Source organism: Tenrec ecaudatus, chromosome 3 (genome assembly GCF_050624435.1).
Source record: "Tenrec ecaudatus isolate mTenEca1 chromosome 3, mTenEca1.hap1, whole genome shotgun sequence".
Lineage (NCBI taxonomy): Eukaryota > Metazoa > Chordata > Mammalia > Afrosoricida > Tenrecidae > Tenrec > Tenrec ecaudatus.
This window is the reverse complement of record NC_134532.1, coordinates 145347464-145369874: the sequence shown is the minus strand read 5'-3', so window position 1 is coordinate 145369874 and position 22411 is coordinate 145347464. Positions and strand designations below refer to the sequence as shown.

Sequence of the window (22411 nt, the reverse complement as noted above, 5' to 3'; positions counted from 1 at the left end):
GGATCAGTTATCAGGCATCAAAGAACAAAGAATCATATCATTGGTTCAGCACATTTTAAATGGAGTTTTTGTGGTAAAATTAGGTGCTTGCTGATTTTTGGGTCTGCTTATACTCAAGTATATACGGTATAGGTATAAATGTAGATATATAATTATGTAAATGTATAATTATATAAATATAGGTGTATAGATGGGACTTTGGGCCTCAACTAAAATTTCACTTCAGTACAAGAATGGTTTGTTCTAATAATGTGGCACTGTATGATACTCCTGACACGATCGTTGAAGATACAATGTGTGCATAAGCAAATATGGTGAAGAAAGCTGATGGTTCCTGGCTATTAAAAAATGTAGTGTCTGGGGGGTCTTAAAGGCTTGTAGTCAAATAAGCAGCCTTTGAGCAGAGAAGCAACCAAGCCAGCATGGAAAAAGCACACCAGCCTGGGTGATCATGATGTGGCAACGGGATCAGGTATCAGAAGTTCAAAAACAAGCAGTCAAATGGATGTGAAAGAGCGTGGACAAAGTGGAGATCCCAGACCCTCCTGCAAGACAATTGGACAGGCCCTCACAGAGGGTCCGTGTTGGGGGGCGGGCAGGATAAGAAATTCAGGCTGCAGTGTAGCCCTAATGAAACTCATAACTATTCTCTGGTTCTTTAATATTTCCTCCCCTTAATATTAAGGCCTATGTTTCACCTCATTAATAGACCTCTGTATGTTCAGGCATATAAGTAAGATCATTTGATGCAGGAAAGCCAGGATAGATCACTCTACAGAAACAGCAACTGGAGTAATGATTCCCTCAGGACATAGGAAGAGGTGGGGGTAGGACCCTGAGAGCAATGATGACTGTATAATTCCCATGAACTTTTTGATGCCGCCCTGGACTTCTTCCAAAATTTATTCATTCTTCTGCCAGCTCATGGTGTATTCAAAGTGATATCTTTGCTCTTTAACATTATAAAAGAGGTCTTTTGCTGCAGATTTACCCAGTGCAATAAATTTGATATTTTGATTGCTGCTTCTTTGACAGTATAAATCTTATCTCAATTTATTGGTTCCACTCTGAGGGTTTTATTTTCCTTACATTGAGCTGTGTAATAATGAAACATCAAGACAATAATTGAAAAGCAGTGGTACTTTTTCATGATATGCCAAATTTAGACTGTCTTTGATAAATAATAAGTAATACCTTTGAGATTAGATAAGAATAGATTGTCACTTAATAGCCTCTGTAGTGAGTTGTACAGAAGTCTCTGAAGTGATAGCTTTTCTAAACACAATTATGATGTTCTTTCTGAAATTGAGGACCATTTTGTAGTCTGATTAGACTGAAATTATGTAGATTGGGTAGAATGGAAATGAAAATTGTTCGTTTAATGTATTATAATGGTATTCTTTTACTTGGGGTATCAGGAAGGAAGAGGGAGGAGTAATTTGAATGTCATTGGTCAGCTGTCATGTTAAATCACTCATCATTTAAATCTCTTGCCTGCCTTAACTATCTTAACTGTTGGGAAGTAGAATGATTTCCTATAAACATCTTCAACACATATGAAATCACTTTTCGTTTGAAGTATTCATTTATATAATCTGATTTTCTTAATTTTCCTGTTATGATTTTATTCCTTAGTTAGGCTATAGTTGATTAAACTTTGAGACCTTCCTTCCCTCCCTCCACTCTTCCCCTTCTTTCTTTTTTTTTTTTTTTAGTAAGAATTGGCCAAAAAGGTTAGAGGATTTACCCCAACCTAATGTTAGAACTTGTGCCCAGATCTTGTACTATTATGACATGATTCCTTTTCATAGGTTTTAATTGTATAATTTTGAGGTTTATAAAATATAGTCAGCAGCATTATACAGTTATAGAATTAATATTATGTTTACCCATCATTAGATAATATTTCAAAGTATATACCATACATACTTGAATATAAGCTGACCCGAGTATAAGCCGAGGTACCTAATTATTACCTGGGAAACCAGAAAAACTGATTGACTCGAGTAGAAGCCTAGGGTGGAAAATGCAGAAGCTATTGATGACTTTCAATAATCAAAACAAATAAAAATAAAATTACTAAAAATTGAGACATCACTGGGGTAATGTATTTAAATATTTATTTTAAATAAGAAACATAAATAAAAGGACAAGTCATTTAACATTAGTAAACCAGCACAGTAAGTGGAAAATAGGTTCAACAAAAACAATAAGGTATAAGAGTACTATTCCTGAGCTCAATCAGCAACCAAGCTAAAATGTAAAGAGTTAAAATCCTTCAAAACTGGATTCCTCATCATCATCTGTATCCCAAAGCAGAGCTTCAGCTGGTCATCATAGACGCTGCCCTCACTGAGATTGCCGTCATCACCATCACTGCTGTCATTTTCATACAAAGCACAGTCTTCACTGCCATCCATAGCATTACTAATACTACATTTCTGGAAGGCACGTAGCACCATGTCTCCTGGAATGTGTTCCCATGCATCTCGAACCCACTTTGCTATTAACTCTATGTCAGGCTTCAGGAGATTTCTTCCTTTTGTTAGTCGGGATTGACCAGATGACATCCGTTCATGCCACATCCTTCGCACATGGTCTTTAAAAGGCTTATTCAAAGATACATTCAGAGGCTGCAGTACATATGTAAACCCACCGGGAATAATGGCTAAAGTAACTTTACTAGATTTTGCCAGTTTTTTTATGTCATCCGATGGGTGGGCTCTGAACATATCCCAAACAAGTAACGATGGCTTTTTCCTTAAGGCTGTTCCTGGTCGTCGGTTCCAAATTTCTTCCAGCCATTTTTTGTTCTGTCTTCATCCATCCTGCCTTTAACATGTGCACGCACAGTAATTCTTGGTGGGAAATATATTTTTTTAGGCAAGGTCTTTTTAAAAATAATGACAGGACACAGCTTAGTTCTATCAGCCAAACATGATAGAACAACTGTTAGTGTTTTTTTTTCATTTCCTGTGGTTTTGAGAAAAATATTTTTTTCTCCTAAACTTGCCACAGTTCTGTTGCTTGGAAGATCGAAAGTCATGGCAGTTTCATTCATATTCCCAATATCTGCCTGGTCATAATTATAAATCCGTCTGTTTTATAATAAATGACTGGAATGGCATAATTTTTTCTTCAAGGTCTTGTGGCAGTTTTTAGGAAATCTTTGTTCTTAGTCTCAAAGATAGTAGGCCAAACTTATTCATGAAGTGGGTATACCATCCTGCTGACGCAGCAAATTTTTCAATGTCTGGTGCTTTATATTTGCCATCCTTAGCCATTTGTAGAGCAAGTATGCGGATTCCCATGCGTGTAACGCAGTAACCATTTTGACAACACTCCATAACCAGTTTATGCAATTCACTCTCTAGAGCCCCATAAAAAGACGTTAAACCACGGCGAGCTTTTTTAGCTTTTGGAATCTGTTCCAAATTAGCCTTCAGTTTCTGCCACTCCCTCACTTGCTTTGCGTCAACACAGAATTCCCTACTTGCAATACTGTTATTGCTCTCTTCTGCTCTTGACACAACCTTCATTTTGAAACCAGCCTCATATGACCAGGCATTTTTGTTTTAGTTCAAGAGTATCCATTTCTAATAGGATAAAAAAAACAAGACTCTGAACAAGAACTTTCATTGTAATGCAGGCTCCCCCCCACCCCAGGAGTCAGTCGGGGGAGGGGTGGTGATGCAGGATGTGAACACAGAGACTAGAGGGGAGAGAGGGAGCACAGCCACAGACAGATTCTTACCAGTTCAGCTGCTGGTGTAAGTGAATTACTATGGGTGCTTCTGTGAATTGGAGCTGTCCACCTCAAGGCTCAGATTGGTTAGATGTGAGTAAACAAACATTCAAAGCCCTGCAGTGTCAGCTGGGCTTTGAATGAACAGTGGAGAAACAGCAATCACCTACAAGATAAAGGGCGCTTGTCCCGTTACCTCAGGGGAGGGAGGGGGTGGGGAAGAGGGGGAACCCAGCAAGATGTTACATCTCGCTGGGGTACCACTGACCACGTATAAGCTGAACCCCAGTTTTTCAGCACATTTTTTATGCTGAAAAACTCGGCTTATACATGAGTATCTACGGTAGTTAAAACTAAGCTTATTAGTAATTATATAAATGCAAATTCATTTTAAATACCATTTTGGTAATTGTCTTTGAATTTCCCATTTAGAGCTGGCTAGGTCATTATTATTTTTAAGCTTATTAGCTAATAGCTGTTTTATACTTGGAGAAGAATTGTGGCAGCTGCTATTTTTCTATTATTTCCTTGCCATTTGTATTAGTAGTAGTGTTTTTAATTTATGGTTTCTTTATTGTAGCTTTTGTTCACTAAGCATTGTAATTCATAATGCAGAAACCAAATATCTACTCAAATAGGCACACATAAAATATGTTTCAGGCATAGCAAACAAATGAAAATGCATCTATCTGTAAACATTAAAGCTTAATTTCTTTATTTTCTTCGAATAAAAGTAAATTTAAAAAAGTCATCTTTACCTTGCCTAAATTCTTGGAGAATATTACTTTCAGGTGAAACATCTCTTTTTTCTTTGCTGAAGTTATAATTATTTATTGGAAAGTTGCTTGTTAGATAATGGCAATCATAATAAGTAGACTTTCAATGGAAACCGTACATGATTGAAATATGTCAGATTCTGTCCTCATTCCTACTTTTCAACATTCTTTAAATACATTAGGTATCAAGCCATTTGATAACGATGCAGCTTTAAAAATGTTTGTTTCTTTTTCTCTAATTTTCCTTATTTTGTTTCCTTATTTTGTTTTACAGAAGGAACTGTCTGGTCACAAAAATATTGTGGGTTATTTGGATTGTGCTGTTAATTCAATTAGTGATAATGTATGGGAAGTACTTATCTTAATGGAATATTGTCGAGGTAAGTATCTCTCTCTGTTTGTATCCTACTAAAACAGGAAATCTTTTAAAATAGGTTGATGTGTGTCTTGATTTCTCCCAGGGTAGCTGCCACCTGCCTTTAGACAAGTATTATTACCACTTCAGCTTTAATTATCTACCTAAGTAAGGAAAGCTGTTAAAAAAAGGAAAACCTAGTTATAGTTGTTGCAGAAATGACTTGAGCATTTAATCTAAAATGAAAACTTAGAAAAATACTGTTGGGTTTAAAACAGGAAGTTTAAGCAGGTAAACGCAGTTGTATTCCTGCTCCCTAGCCAAGTTTTTATAATTTTACTAAGAAGAACACATTGTATCAATATGAGTATTATAAAATTTTTGCCAGCATCTGCTATGTTATCTTTAAATGCTATGAAATTTAGGTCTTTGTAAAGCATGTTAGTGTTTGTTGTTGTTATCATGAGTGTTGTATCATTGTGAAGCTAGAAGGCCACATTTTACTTCAGTTCAGTGTGGGTTTTTAAAAGAACTGTTTACTTTTGTATAGTATACCTTCATAATAAAAAATACCTAATAATTTTTTTAATGTGTTGGAAAGGGGTCAATTAGTTGAATTTTTGTGAGAATACTTTATCAGCCTCAGGGTGCTCTCTAGTTTATATCCAGACTTTCTTAAGACTATTCTTATTCCATGCCAGGAACTATTGGAGTTTCTTGAAGGTTGGAGGAGGAAGCTGTGACGTGGTGGTAAAGAGAATACATTCTCATTTACTCCAGTCTTAGAAAGAAGGAAGAACAAAGGAAAATGACTTGAATCAGTACTGTACATGTGTACTGTGAAATACTTGAAATTATTTCCTTACATGATTTAACATAGATGTTCTTGAGTCCTGGTGGCATGTGACCATGCATTGGACTGCAATCGCAAGGGCCACAGTTACCATCAGACTCTCCTTGGGAGAAAAATGGGACTTTGGACTCCTGTAAACAGTTACAGTGTCAGAAACTCACGGGGGCAGCTCTGTCCTTTGGGGAGTTGGTTTGAGTCAGCACTAACGTGATGGCAACGAGAGAGGTCTTTGTTTTCCCTTATTTGTAGAAGGTCCCGTCTTCTCTATTGCAGAGCATTATTTTGACCTTTTTGGGGAGAAGATACAGATTTTCTCTATCCTGCTGTCCAGAATTCTAGCATTTATGCTGTTTGTTTTCAGCTGTATTGGAGTTAACCAATAGTTCTTGATTACTTGTGATTATTAAAAGACAGTTGGATAAAAATGAATTTAATTGACATCTAGATTACATTTTAATAGCAAATCTACTTTAGCTTCAAGTTTTAGGGGCAAATTTTATTTAAAATTAGAGGAATTATTTAAGCTATATTTTGAGGAAGGCTTTTTTTGTTTCTATTGCTTTTTTAATTCTGGTAATTGTGTCAGCAACCTTTCTTTTATATGAAATTTTAATTTTTATTAAAGTAATTCATAGACACAATTGTGAGGGTGATGCAGGACCGGACAATAGGTCATTCTGTTGTATATAAGGTCAGTGTGAGTTGGAGCTTACTCAAAAGCACCTAATAGCAATAATCTGTGTATAACGTTTAAAATGTGAACTAATACTAGTAGTTATGGCTACTTTAGTAAGAACACTCTTATTCTCATATCCTTGAGATAGATATCTTTTCACACTTACTTCCATAGTTCTATATAGTATTATGTAGATAGATCCACAGTATAATTGAAATTGTAGCGTATAAAAGAGAAAGACCCTAAAGGTGGACTGACACGGTGGCTGCAACAGTAGGTTCAGACATAATAGTGGAAGGATGGCGTAGGCCTGGGCACTGTTTCCTTATGTTGTGTATGGGTTGAAACTGATCCAATGGCACCTAACAACACAAATAGGACATAAAAAAGAAACAAGTTAGAAAATCGGGGTAAGCATGTGATTTTTGGTATGAGAGGGCCCTTGAAAGTTCATTAGTGCCATTTCTAAACACATGTTTTAGATAGTGCCTTTAGATAAAACGATATTTACTTAAAAATCATTTTGTCGGGGGCTTTTAAAGCTCATAACAGTCTGTACATCAGTTGTATCAAGCACATTTGTACATATATTGCCATCCTTCTCAAAACATTGTCTTTCTTCTTGAGCCCTTTGTATCAGCTCTTCCTTTTCTCCTCTCCCGCACCTTCCCATCCTCATGACCCCTTGATAAATTATAAATTATTATCATTATTTTCATATCCTACATCATCCACTGTTCATATCCTACATCATCCCTTCGCACACATTTCTGTTTTTCATCCCCTGAAGTGGGGGGAGTGGGGGTGTTATATGTCAAGCATTGTGATCAGTTCCTCCTTTCCCTTCTCCCCCCACCTAACCCCTCCTGTCATGGTATTGCTACTCCCATTATTGTACCTGAGAAGTTTATCTGTACTGGTTTCCATGTGTTGAGAGCTTATATCTGTACCATTGTACAAGCTCTGGTATAGTCAGATTTGTAAGGTAGAACTTGGGTCATGATAGTGTGTGTGTGGGGTGGGGTGCGGGGAGGAGTGTGTGAGTGTGTCCGTGAAGCATTAAGAACTAGAGGAATGTTGTGTGTTTCCTTGGTGGTGCTATGCTGCACCCAGGCTGGCCCATCCCTTCCAAGTGACCCTTTTTTGAAGGGATATCCAATTGTTTATGGGTGGGCTTTGGGTCTCTACTCTTGAGTGCCTTCATTCACATTTTATATTTGTTTGTTTTGGATCTTCTGTTGCCTGATACCTGATCCTGTTGACACCTTGTGATCACACAGGCTGGTGGGCTTCTTCTCTGTGGACTTTGTTGCTTCTCTGCTAGATGGCCACTTGTTTAGCTTCAAGTCTTTAAAACTCCAGACACTTTATTCTCTAATAGCCAGGCACTATCAGCTTTCTTCACCACATTTGCTTATGCACCCATTTTGGTCTTTAATAATTGTGTGGGGAAGATGAACATCACAGAAGGCCAAGTTATTAGAACAAGGTGTTTTTGCATTGAGGGAGGCCTTGAGTCTGTCTGCTACCTTGATACTTAACATATAAATATATGTTTATAGACCTATATCCCTATAGTTATATATTAAAACATTTACGTATATCCCTATCTATATTTATATCTCTATAAATGTCTTTTGCCTCTAATTCTTTCCTCTGTTTTCTTTTACTTTCTTCTTGTTCCACTATCATGTTCAACCTTTATTCGGCTCTCAGTAATTCCTCTTGGCTACATTGCACTTGATCAACCTGCCCCCCGACCCCAGCATTCTACACTTTCCTCCATCGATTTTATTTCTAGTGTAATATATTCTCAGTTTGTGGATTAAATACATGATCAGTGTTTATAATATTTTTTGCCATTAGAGCTGCATTACAGAGAGATCTGTAATAGCTTTTTTCTATCTTTTTTGCTAACCCTGGAGTTAATAATAAGCTTTTTTTGCATTTGCCTGATTTTCTTCATATGTGAATATATTCCTATTTTAACTCTATGTTATGCAAAAGAAGTGCAGATTTTTATGCAATATATTGAAACATTTTAATATTTGACCTGTCCCCCTTTTCGCTTTAGAAACATTCATGGGGAGATTTTGGTTCTCATGATTAATTTTGAATAGCACAGCTGTTATCCTGGGGCTTCCCTTTGCCTGCCTTCTGTCTTAGACTCCCTGGTACCCATGCCTCGACCTTGTTTTCACTTCCTCATGTTGGAGAGGACATTTTTCAGTATCTGTTTGACAATGGATTTATGGGAGGAAACACTTTTGAAATTTTGTGCCTATTAAAAATCTTTATTATACACTGACATTTGATTTTTGATTTTGCTAGTTGATGAATTCTGGGCTGGAAGTAACTTTAAGCCTAAATTTTAAAGGCATTATCCTATTCTTGCCTAGATTTGCTATTTAGAAGGCTGATACTGTAATGAATGATTCCTCAATCATTATTGTGTGACCTCTTTCCTTCAGGGATACTTTCAAAATCTTTTGTTTATCCCTAAGATTCTGAAATGTCCTGATAACTGCGTTCCTCTGACTGTAGGTATTTTTTAAAATAAAAAAATCCTTTGCCCAGTGTATTCAGTTTTTTCTCTTCCATTTTCTGTTCTTTCTTTCTGGTCTTTTTCTTCCTAGGAAGGAGATTAATCTTCCTAAATTATCCTGTGTCTCTCATCTTTTCTTCTCTTTTTCTCTCTGTAGGGTGTTTTATTTCTGTCGTGTTATTCTTGGTTCCCAAATACCCTTGTTGGGTTCTTGCAACATTACTTTGGACAGTGCTCCTTGATTATGTTTTAGGTGAAAGTTTATTATCTGAGCATATAATTTTTTCCCAATCCATCCCCCCACCTCACCCACCTGCTATTCCTTCCTTTTTTATTATGCTTATTCTGCCACATTAGAAGTTTTCTTCAGGTGTCTTGCCAGCTAAGGTTGCTGTGTGTGTTAAGCGATCAATTCTCTCTCTTCAGGGAAGGAATCCAGAGGACTCCAATAGAGCATGCTCAGTTCCTTTTCACGGACTAGCAGACAAGTTTCTTTTTCTCCTTTGAAGCAGTGATTTGGACTGGGAGCAGGGAGAATTCCCCTTTACTCTATAAAAGCAAACGGTATTACTTTGTTTAGGAATGAAGGCATTTTGTAAGTGTACTCATGGGTGTGGTTCAGGTACATTCCGGCATATGGCTGATCTTTCTGGTGCTTGGTTTGGCACAGTTAGTCTGTGTACAAGTGAGAGATTATGTGCTTTGTGTACATATTATGTATATAATTAGAGATTATGTACCAGAATTCCCAAAAGTGAGGGTGAGACTTTGAATATATTTCTATTATTTTGTGCAAAGACATGCTGTTTTTTTAAAAGGTGTTCTATAGAGGTCAGCAGGAATAATGTATCTTTTAACTTTTTCTTTTGAGACACGTCTGTATGGATTTGAGATGCCGACTTGTCAGTTAATAGCCAAGTACCAGTGAGCAGTTTGTGCCAAGCAGGAACTCATATCTATTAGCTTTTTAAATTAAAAAAAGAAATAGAAAGAAACCAAAAATCAAAGCTTCAGACTACAGTGGATTATTATTGCTTGAAATATCTATGAGTGGGTTCTTTTAGGCCGAGTTTGGTGACTGGTTTCTGCTGGTTTTGTCTGATTCAGAAAATTCTGATTTTAAGTAATGAACATTTTTATGTTTCTACTTTTGAGATGCGATCTAAAAATAATTTTGACTTTCTAGAGACTTGGCTTTTGTGTTCATGTTTTCTGACCTAAAGAGCTCTGGATGGAAGAAGGGGAAGTAACACTTGTTTCACATTTATTGCCCTTATTACAGCCTTGAATAGTGTGAAAGCATTGGAATGAGTTCAAAATTGGGATTTAAAATAGCTGTAAAGGTTATGAATGATCACCAAGGAAGTCTTTTCCTCCCCTTTATTCTTTCAGTTATAACCTATGTAAGAATAGGCAGATTCAGGGAGTCTGACAAACTGGATGGAAACAGGAATTGATAGGTACCCTGAGCAGATAGCATCTGAATAGACTTGGTTTCTGGAAGTTGGGGATTAGGCAAATTTACATTTTCTTTCTATTTAAAAATTCAAAATGAAAAAATTTTTAGAAAGGACGAGTTTGAATACAAAGGAACCAAGTGTGCCATGCACCACCTTACACGTTCCCAACTGCAACAGTCAATTCGTTTATCCAATACTGTTAAAGCAAATTTTCAAGTTAATATTAAAAATGAAGAACCAGAAACATGGGGACCCAGGCCAAGTGCCATAGAACACTGGGGTATTGAATTCTGAATCTTCAAGGCACACAAGCCTCTAAGGCCATATCAGAGGGATGTGAGGTGGACACCCCACTAGGTACACAAGACTGTACGTCAAACAAACAAGTAACCTGAGGGCTTAACACTGAAATTACAGTGTGTGAAGAAGCAGAAGACAGCTATACCAAGAGTATGGAACTGTCCTTAGGTGGACCAACAGTGATTTACCACTTCCGTGCCATAATTGCTGTATTAAGATATGTATTAATCTGGCAGATCTGTGATTGCCATTGCCATAGAATATTATTGTGAAATTTGCCTGTCAATGAAGTCCTGTTGTATAGTGTCCAGTCACATAAGGTTTTTTTTCTGTGCAAATGAATAATTCATCGATTGTGATATGTAGTTAGTCTACATTTGGTTCAATCTCCTTTGCTCAATAGTGCTTTAAAATTTAGTACCATGGCTTATCAATTACACTATTAACAGAAGGTCCTCATGCTCCATGGAGATGACTGATATGATTTTCTACCATAAATTTACAAGGAGGTATCTAAGGGGAGCCAGAGGCATATAAAAACATAGATTCAGGAGTGGATTTGGGGCTCGTTCTTAGCCCTAGCTCCAATCTAGGAACAATTAGTTCTTATGATATCCTGCTTAAAACTCATTTTCATGAAGGAAACACAGAAAACATGGGTGCTATAGGAAAGTTAGGTAAGAAATTAGATGGTGCCCAGCTTTCAGACAGAATAGTGTCTGGGGTCTTAAGGCTTCTTTCCAAATATGTAGCTATCTAAGAGAGATATCAACTAAGTCCACGTAGAAGAAGCACACCAACATCCGTGACCCAAGGATTATAAATTTTAATAAAAAACTGAAGGAAGAAATAGTATCAGAGCTTAAATTTTGAAATTCTGATGTGCAGAGGCTGTGGATGACAGTGGAAATCCCCAATACAGGTTTTTAAAATCTAATTTATTATTAATTGGGAGTTAATACATATATGTCATTTCATAGTTCAGTCACGCCAAGCAGAATTGTACAATTGCTTCCATAATCAGTGTCCAAATATACTTTTTTTCCCCTGGACTCCTTGACATCTTCTCTCTTTTACCCCGCCCTTCTGTAAACACACACCTTTCTCCCCCCCTCCCCAAACCGAAAGCTTTATTCTACTTGCTGTCCCTGTAGGTTCAAATCCTTTTTTTGCTACATTTACACAGGAATTAGGACTCCGATTTTCCTCTAACCATAATTGAGGGATGTGGATGAACTGGTTACCAGACAGAGTATTGGAGCGACAACAATAGTAGTTTAAAATGATAAACCTAAGATGAATGATTCCTGGTGGTGTGGGGGCATGGGGTAGGGGGAAGAAGGAAGAAAATATTGTGAAACTGATTGTGGTAGCAATTTTTCAATACTGCTTGATATGATTGAACTTTGGAATAAGGTCTGGATCCGCTCCTAATAAAATGGTCTGGAAAAACAAAAGCACATCAAAACCACTGCCATAGCAACCCTGTAGGATGCAGTAGAGTTGCCCCCTTTGAGTTTCCAAGTTTATAGGAGCGCTTCATCCTTGTCAGAGGAGTGAATGGCTCGGGGATCTGAACTGCTGACTGTGTAGATAATAGGCCAACGTGTAACCCACAGTGTTTCCAGGAGCTCATAAGTTAATATGAGCTCACTTTTTTTTGTATTCCCATGTTTCATTTTTATTAGAATGGTCTTAAAATATACTAAATGTAATGAGGGCTAATTAAAAAAAAAACCGCTTACCACAAGATCCTATCAGTCATTATAGGATATCGTAATGTAACAATAATTCTGTTAGGGCTCAGTAGCATATGTGACTGCCCCATTATTTCCGACTTTGCCTAGAGGATTCGCCTTCTGCTTGGCATTCCCATTGTTTGCAACTGCTTCTCCCCTTATCAGGACATCTTGTAAAATGCCAGGTAAAGAGGTTTCCTTATCTCTCCAGATAAAATTGAAAACATAGTGGTCCCTGTCTGCTTCTCCAGTTTCTTCACATTCCTCTTTTCTCTGTTTCCTAGACCGTATTCACATTGGCTTTCTTTAAATTATTCTAAGGCATCGAACACTTTCCTTTTGTGTGTGTACATAGTATTTGTCATTTATCTTCTTCCATATCTTCTCCTCATTAGTTCTTAATTAGGTCTGAAGGTTGTGTAAATGGTTTGCGCTCAATTTATAACCAATAGGTCAGTGATTCGGAACCATTGGTGAGTCCTGGAAGAGATCTGTTGTTTAGTTTTCGCCATGATTACAGTCCAGAAACATTATGTGGATCAGTTAAACACATGAAATTGCTGTAAGATGGTAAGCATCAATTCCTAAGTATCCTTGAATCCCAACATAAATCTTGCTTCCCTACGTAGGTCTTCACTTACTGTCTCTCCCACCCATTTTCTTGCTTAGTATTATAAATTTTTGGTGTTAGGTGCCACTGAGTTGGTGCTGAGAAAGGTTTTGCACCATCCCGACAATTCTGCATTTGGGCCCTTCTCATGTTGTAGACACTATAGCAAACCAATCCCTTGAGAGTCTTCCAATTTTTCACTCATTCTTTACTTTCCCAAGCATGATGTCCTTCTCAAGGGTCTGGTTCCTCTTGATGACCTGTCCAAAATTTCATGAGATGTCGTCTTGTCATCATCACTTCTAAGGAGCATTTTCGCTGTACTTCCAATACCGATGGGTTCCTTCACCAGGTAGTCCATGGTATATTCAGAATTCGTTGCCATGACCATTAATTCAAAGGCATCAATTCTTGGTTGGTCTTCTTTAGTTATTGTCCAGCATAAGTTTAAGGCTCCTACATTAAAGTCTCATATTTTAATTATATAATCAGTATTATATCTTTATGTGATGAATGTTTTTCTCTACCTTTCGAATTTAAATTCCATGAAAATAGAGAATGTGCTTTTTTCTTTACATTTCTACCCAATAACTAACAAAGTGTTGAAAATGGTTTTGACAAATCTAAGATGTCATTGATTATATGGTGCACTCCGATTCCAGAGATGTTAGATGTTAAAAGCACCCAGTAATATTAGCAGATCATTATTGTAAGATGTTCTCATCTCAAATATAATGAAACGTGTGGGGAAATGTATCACTGAATCAATAGTTTATGGTTTAATCCTTATATGAGAATTATGAAAAAACCTCAGTTTCCCATTATCTGAGACCACAGAGGCATTTTAAAATTTTCTTTATGATAGCCTTAATTTTGGGGGGAAAAGTCTTCTCACAATTACCTCTTTTGGTTAGCTGGTCAGGTAGTGAATCAAATGAACCAGAAGCTGCAGACAGGTTTTACGGAACCAGAAGTGATGCAGATATTCTGTGATACCTGTGAAGCTGTTGCCAGGTTGCATCAATGTAAGACTCCAATAATTCACCGGGACTTGAAGGTAAGACTTTTAGAAAACTTAAGGATTAAATAGTGGGGTTTATGCCTTGGAGGTACAATGCTGCTGACTGTCTTCATACAATCCAGCTTTGATTATTCGGTATAAGCTTCGCTTCTCTGTCCTCTGTTACATTTTCTGAGGTCATGTAAAGAAGCTGCTGCATTTAAATGTGTGCTTTTCAGGATGCTGAGGTTTCCAGCAGAGGTGCCTTTTGTGCCCCTGACTCTGCCCCTTTGTTTTACTGTGGTGGGCTTCTTTAAAAGTTTTTCATTTGAACAAGAAATCTTTATTCTTTCATTTTGAACAAAGTGTGAGCATCTCTAACACAGGTTGAGGCTGCCTCTCATCATTCTCAGGCCAGCGTTCCTCATGTTTGTTATAATCCATACCATGGTATCTTCAGGAAATGTGAGAGGAGACCTATAATTGAATCTCTTTACCTATAATTTGGAGATAATTGTCTTTAAAGCTTCTTCAACATCTTGTGAGTTCCCGACCCCGTGTATTTGATTCCCAGTTAGTACATTGGGAAGAGTTCCAAAGAGTTAATGAGCATTAATGGTATGATAGTGCAGAGACACAATTTAGAATGGGGATGTTCTTTTTGATACCCATAAACACGGTTACAAAAGTTCCCTTTGCTGAAATGTATGTCCATGTACCCAGATGGCTCTCCCGAGCCACTCTGCTTATAGTGACAGTCTCTCTACATGCTTTACCTCATGCATGACCTCGGTTGCTTATTATTTGTCTTCTTCCTTGAATGCAAATTCCTTTAGGGCAGAGATGTTTGTCATTTTACTGTGTGTCCAAACAGTACTGAGGACTGAAATTTTTACTGAATGCTTGGATCCCAATTCTGCCTGATTGTACAGTGCTTAACGAAAGGTGTTTATGAGATCTTTTTAAGATAAAAAAGAATAGAAGCTTCACCTAAAATGTATCTTGTGTTAACAATGAAAATGCCCTCCAAGAACCCTGTGGTAAAATGAAGCAGACCTCAGGGAGGACCGCAGATCTCATTCTGTCCCTTAACTTGGGTCACCACGTTAAGGTTAGCTCACTTCAGTTCTTCTGAATATTACAGCTTTTCCATAATAATCTGGAATTAATTTCCTGTTATTTCGCAAACCTTTTTATAGTAAATTAATATTTTCAGCTGAGTGTTCTTAATTTAAGATTCAGGGGACATTTACTACAACCGCGTGATTTTGTACAGTTCGTTTTCATGTTACTTATTTATAGATGCATACATTTGTGCAAACATATTTGTGTTATAATCTTTCAGAAAGTAGCCTGAAATGAAATAGAAGGATCCCTAGTGGTGTAAAAGGTTGTACTCAGCTGCTAGCCAAAAGACTGGCAATTCTACCCACCCAGCCGCTCTGCTGGAGAAAGGCCTGGTGATCCGCTTCCCTCACAGTCACAGACAAGAAAGGGCAGGCTTTACTCAGGACATGCGGTCGCTTTGAGTTACAGACGACATGACTTAATGGCAACTACAAAATGAAATATGAAAGAAAAATTGTAAAGCAAGAAAAGTAGTTTTAAAAGAGTTGTTAGCTTAGATCAGGGGTGTCAAACTCAAAACACGGGTCATTTGGTACAACAGGCAAGATTCACACAGAGCACATCACATTTACAAATTTTGTTAAATTTATATTTTGAAGTGAGGATTAAGGAGTATGGATAGGATAATTAAAACACTATATGATTGCTTTCACTTAAATATTTATTTTATTTAATATATTTATACAGTGAAAATTAATCTTTTTTACCTCTAACTTGCCAGCACTTTCCTCTTACTAGTTTTCACTTACCTCTTACGTTGTGACTGGAAAATGTAACAAAGTAACCAATAAAAAACACAAGATGTTTGACAGCTGGCAAACATGATGCACAATTGTAATGTTTTTCCTCTAAAAATGTATGTATGGATTGTGATAAGAGTTGCATGAGCCCCAATAAAATGAATAAAAGAATGTTAAGTAGCGCTACCGCTAGGTATGATTTATAACAGCACAACCTAGAGTGCTCTTTTTAACCTTTTCGCTGACGTGACACTGAGAGTGGCAGACATAACGCTTCCAAACGTCGCCGGAGCTGAGTCAGCGCGTTTAGACACGTCCACAGGCCCCCAGGAAAGGCACGGGGCCATGTGTATACTTGTCTTCAGTAGTTAAAGGGTTAACGAGGGAATCGTGTGTACGGTATTGCCTTGATCTCTCCTAAGCGCTGTTTTCTTCATAACAGTTTTTTCTGTTTTCATTTTATTTCAGAGCATTTCAGACCATAAAAAATTATTTCGGGGGCCGCATGCGGCCCATGGGCCGCCAGTTTGACACCCCTGGCTTAGATTAATTTGAGAACCAACAGAACTTTTACTACTATTTTTGAATGCTTAACGTGTGCCATGTACTGCTTATCATTCTCATAGCAGCTCAGCAAGATAGTTGTGTATTGTCTGCATTTTACTGTCAAGGAAACTAAGAAGGAGGTATTATTCAACCTAGGACTGCCTATTTGCAAATGCCTCTGTGTGTGTGTGTTATATTTTAACTAAAAGATACCAATAAGGAACTGTACTATGAGTATTTTGAAAGAGTGTGAAAAAGAGTAATCTGTTCACCTAAGAATGTATCACAAAATACCGGCCTCTCTATAGCCCCAACAACCTCCAAAAGCCTACCGAACCCTCAACCCAAACCACTGCTGTCAAGTCAATTCTACTGTGTAGCAGCCCAGTGTAGGAGTTTCATGACTGCAAATCCTTCTGGAAGTAGACAGCTTCATTTTTCTCCAGTAAAATATTTGGAGGGCTTGACCACCAACCAGCCTTGCAGTGATCAGCTGAATGCCTAACCCACAGTGCTACCAGGACTCACATCAGAAAATAGACACTGTGAGAAACACACAACAATAGCAGTAATAACACGTTTTGAATGCCTCGCATAGAGGAGGCACGTATTTTTAGCACTTTGGAAATGTCAACTCATTTGATTTTCACTAGTCCATAGAGTAGATGGTATTGTGGAAAACAGAAGCAAATTCTCCAAAGTCACACATGCTAGTATGTAGCAGAGCTGGACTGTGGACCTATGCTCTTCTAGAATCTACGTAATTGGTTTATTTTAGTTGCTAAAACTCTGGTTTCCAAGCTCAGACATAAAATCAAATCTATATTCAGTACAATATTTTAGATAAAAACAGCACCACAAGTCAATCAGATGCAGAATGTAAGTAATTTTCATTATTTACTTATCTGTCGATATACACAAGTGTCAGAAAAGGGGAAATATGGAGGTTGATAGTGAAGGAGAGAAGCTGGCCTCTGTCTGCTAGTGGATCTTCTCTTTCATAAAAGCAATTTTGGAAAGAGTCGAGGGTTCCTTAGGCTAAGCCTGCACTGTGGTATGGTGGGAGCAGCGCCTCCTTGCTCTTACAGGAGGGACAGTCAACAGAGTAAACACGGCTTCTGCTCAGCTTCATGTGGCCTGGCTCATAATCCGAGGCATCGTAGGTCTTTTTATTGCATGTGACATAAACTCTTGGGCCTTCACTACCCAAAGTCATAGCTTTAAAAAAAAGATAATTTTCACTTTGAAAATGATATGAATTAATAAATTGTTTTGCTTCCTTTCTTAAGGTAGAAAATATTTTGTTGAATGATGGTGGAAACTATGTACTTTGTGACTTTGGAAGTGCCACTAATAAATTTCTTAATCCTCAAAAAGATGGAGTGAATATAGTTGAAGAAGAAATTAAAAAGTAAGTCTCTTGGGCATTTTATTTTGCTTGAGTCTGACCAGTTCTGCCAATAGAAATTTATTTAGATATTTATTTAATTTATAGATTGCCGCAAAATGTTTTGTGCCATAGAAATGAATTAATTCATGGCTGATTGAGATAAGGGTATATGTTTTACCAAGATTATAGCTTGGGTTTTTTTGTACATTGTCCATAGATTGATAATGAATTTTTTTATGTAAGCTGAAGTAACAATGGAATTACTAAAGTGCATTTAATGTGATTGTTGAATTCAGTTAAACATTTATGCCTTTATATCATATTTACAATATTAAGAATACTGATTTCTTTATGCGTTGAAGATCATGAAGAAAATATAAATGTGTAAAATTGCATTGATACAGCTTGGTTTAAATTGAACATCTTAACATTTCTTTTCCCTTTTGACCCATTTTTAACGTCCTAGTTTTTATTACTGTGTACTTCCTTTTGGAATGAGTTTTTCTGTGTTCTGTTTTATTGTTGCTGCTTTATTTTCCTTCTTTGCGTATGATTTTCTTTATATGAAATCCAGGATAGGTAAACCTAAAGAAAACAGCTCCAAGATCAATGGTTCTTTAGGGTTAATGACAGAGAAAGTGTGGGGGAACAGGAGATGCTGATAACAATGGATGCAGGAATGAAGAAAATGTAGCATTGATTGGTGATGATTGCATAACTCTTCCTGATGTATTTGAACCATTTATAGTGTGAAAATTTATCAATAAAACAGTTAACAAATGACACCAAGCACTATTATAATAATATACTAGAAAGTTCTTTAGTAGAAATGTAGGTCTTAACCTGTTTTTTTAAATTCATGATTGTGAGAGTCTCTGTGAAGCCCATTTGCGGATTTCTGTTTTCCACCTGTAGAAAATGAAATTGTTTATTAATCTTTGATTATCCTTATGAAATGATAGAAAATCCATAAAGACCTGTCGGGATAGGAATTTTTAAAGTATTTGGGTTTTCAAAGTTGCCTTTTATCACTTGCTTCCAATTTTCAATGGTTAAAGATTACATAGGAGCTCCCTTTGAACTGCAGTGTTTCACGGGCTTGTCCTACTAGGATATGTTAGATTCTATGAAAACAACTGTTTAGTAAAATATCATATGAGTGTCCTGACGAATAAAAGAACAATCATTTATTGAATTGGCTTCCTAGAGCTCTGTGTACACATATCAGTTTTTTCTTTTTAGTTATGGCATTGTGATATAGGTGCCTTCGAGGTGGTTCTACATCATTTCAACAGAAAGAAACCCAGGATGGTCTGGCCTCATCCCCACAGTGGTTACTTGTAGCTCATTGTTGCAGCCCCGTGTCAAATATGGTGATATGGAGGGGCTGCTATAGAACTCTGCTCAAACATCTCTGACCTGCTGAAAGTGTTTATTTCTTGCTGTTGCAGTCTGACATAAAACTCAGTTGAAATTGCATTCATGAATCCAAGTTCATGATGAGTTCTTGTATTTTGTGGCTTTGTGGTACCAGGCTAACCATTAATTCAATTAACAAGTAGTTATACACTGTAATGTAACCCTGTGGGTACAGTAATGAACAAAAGTCCTGACCTCATGCCACTTACATTCCGACTTCTTAGGTCCTTCCTCAGTAATAGTATCATTTCAAATGTATTACTAGTCAGGCTAATTTAGAAACTGTATGATGCTAAGAATGTTGAGTTTAGATACTTCCTTAAGAAAAAATGTATAAATTATGCCACGATACTGGAAGTATATCCATATTCTGATACTTTCTGCCATGAAATTGGAATACCACTTCATTAAACTCTTCAAAATGAATTTGAGCCTATTATAATTGTAAATACTTATTCATGCTGTCTTTTGATTCTAGGTAATTTCTGATGGCAGACATTATTAAAAGTCACTGAGAACCTAGCTAATCAGTGTGGTTAAGAGTAATGGCCATCAGGGTACCTTTAAAACAATGCGTTAGGAAAACAAACCCCAAAGACTTTTACTATTGTGTGCAATGGAGTATGTGAGAGTCCATAAAAGCAAACTTCTTAATAAACGTGACTTAGTTATTTGAATGATGGAGATTTTCATTTTAAATGAAAAGACTGACTAAAATATTTGATGAAGAGACAACTGTAGTTACATTGTATTATTTTAAATTAATTGAACACTAGGCATTGCCATTATTTAAATTATTTCTAATATTAAAGATACAAGTTTTCAGTTATTATGGGTGCTGTTGTACTTTTGAATAAACAACCATGTCGATGGCTTATATTCAATCCTTGACTGGCTTTTTAATTAGTTTTTTATAGTATTCTATGTAATGTTGGTAAACCTAGAGATTGTTGTAGAATTTTATGTGCAATCAACGTAGCATCTTTTTTTAAATTTATTTTTTAATGTTTCCACTTCATTTCACTTTTTTACTGCCAGGTATACGACTCTGTCATACAGAGCCCCTGAAATGATCAATCTTTATGGAGGGAGGCCTATCACCACCAAGGCTGATATCTGGGTAAGGCCAAGAAAAGCTGACGTTTACTCTAACTGAATAAAGACTCCTGAGTTTAAATTTCTTATCCTATACTCTGATCCTCCCCCCTCCCCCCAAGACATTTCCTAGGAAGTGTTGAGAGATGGCATAGAATGCCGCTGTTCTTAGGTGCCATCTAGTAAGAGTTCACTCACAGCAACGCCAGGCACAGCTGAATGGAGCAGTGCCTCGTCCTGCACCACCTCACAGTGGTTCCTGTGCTTGAGCCCATTGTGCAGCCACTGTCCGTCCATCGTGAGGGCCTTCCTCTCTTTTGCCGCCCCTCTACTTTACAAAGCATGATGTCTTCTTCGTGTTGAACAGAGCTTCTTACTCAGGAAAAGAAAAATATTACATCAATTTATCTTCTTAGTGCTGAGATGGAAAGCTGCAAAACCCAACCAACTAAAAGGCACAAACAACAAATGGCTGTTTCCCTATAATGTAGCCTTTTAGCACAGTGTTGTTTACAATTTAGTTTATGTATAAAAGTTTTTTTTTTAATTGAGTGGATTTTAGTTGGTCACAGTATAGAACAGCCAAACACGATGCTAAAGTAATTACTCTAAACTGGTAACTCTAGGATCTTATGAGTGGAAAAAAATTCTAATGATAAGCATCCAATTTCTGTATATTCAGATTGGTTACAATTTCCCACATAAGTCTGGATTGAACATTATAGAGATAGAGCATGTTTCTTTAGAGTCTGTGTTAGCATGCCAACACTTATTTAGAACTCATTTCACAAATGAGTTTTTGGTTGTAATAACTAGCAGGGAATTATTTTAAATGTGATTTCATTTAAATTCAACAGTTATTTAGCTATATCTACTAGTTCCCTACTAGTTATGTATTGTTTTGTGATTAATCACTATGCTTTAATTATGTTTAATTTTGTTCAATTGTTAACAATGAAAATACATCCTGCATATCACATATTTATCTTACGATTCATAACAGTAGCAAAATTACAGTTATGAAGTACCATAGAAAATAATGTTATGGTTGGGGGTCACCACAACATGAAGAGAACTGTATTAAAGGGTCATGGCATTAGGAAGGTTGAGAACCACTGCTCTTGGGTCTCTGTGAGGGTTAGAAGGAATAGAAGTTCAATTTCCACAATGCTTTCTTTATGTTTGTCTGATTTTAAAAACCTAAACCAGACTCACTGCCATTAAGTCCATGCCGACTCATAGCAACCTTATAGGACAGGGTAGAGCTGCCTTTGTGACTTTCCAAGGCTTTAACTCTTTATGGGGGTAAAACGTGCCCTGTCTTTCTCTAGTTTCTGAGTTAGTAGTTCACGTGAAATAGAAATATGCTGCAACTTTTTAGGTGTTTATTCTGGAATATCCAGAAAATGTATTCAATTTCAGCCAGTCAAAAATTACATTTCTGGGTCTGTTTCGGAGAGTTTTCATGTTGAATGCTGCATGTTTTAGAATAATTAAAAAAAATAACTTGGGAGTTTCTATTGTAGGTCATTTTTATTCTAGCCTAGGATGGTGATACTAGCATTTAGGAAATGTTATCGGAGATGCTTCATGTTACTTTCAAATTAGGAAAATTGAAGCTGATAGTCTTCAGCCTTCAAAATCAGGTCATTTGATCTCTTCTGTTTCTGGAACAGTTCTCGTTCTATCAAAGGGATAGAGAGGAATGGCTTTGGTGCAGAAAAATTAGGACGCCTTGTGTGTTCACAGTAAACCAGAATATTCTAGCTTTATGGCTTAACTACACTGGCCTTGTTAAAATTAGCTGGACTGTTACCTTTATAAAATTTACTGTGACACACAAACAACATTAAAAGTTTACTCGACAAGAGAAAACTGGCTAAAATGCATTTCTGTTTTACCTTCACTCAGTCCCTGGGGCTGTGAACAACAACAACAAAAGTACATTCGAATGCATATGAATTAGATGCTTTGGTTTTTTTTTAAGTTCTGATAAGAAAGCCATGCTTAGTTTGCTTGACGCATCTTAGAGAA

At 36.9% G+C, this 22411-nt stretch overlaps 1 protein-coding gene across 3 annotated transcripts in view; it reads left to right on the top strand.

The window, feature by feature from the left end:
• The window catches only part of BMP2K (BMP2 inducible kinase), a 126548-nt gene that overhangs the window by 43791 nt on the left and 60346 nt on the right, over positions 1-22411 (top strand). For all 3 annotated transcript variants that reach the window (XM_075544148.1, XM_075544150.1, XM_075544151.1), the window contains exons 3-6: positions 4796-4901; positions 13974-14116; positions 17763-17884; positions 20321-20402. In XM_075544148.1, coding sequence (XP_075400263.1) covers positions 4796-4901; positions 13974-14116; positions 17763-17884; positions 20321-20402 — 453 coding nt within the window. The remainder of the gene's footprint in view (positions 1-4795; positions 4902-13973; positions 14117-17762; positions 17885-20320; positions 20403-22411) is intronic.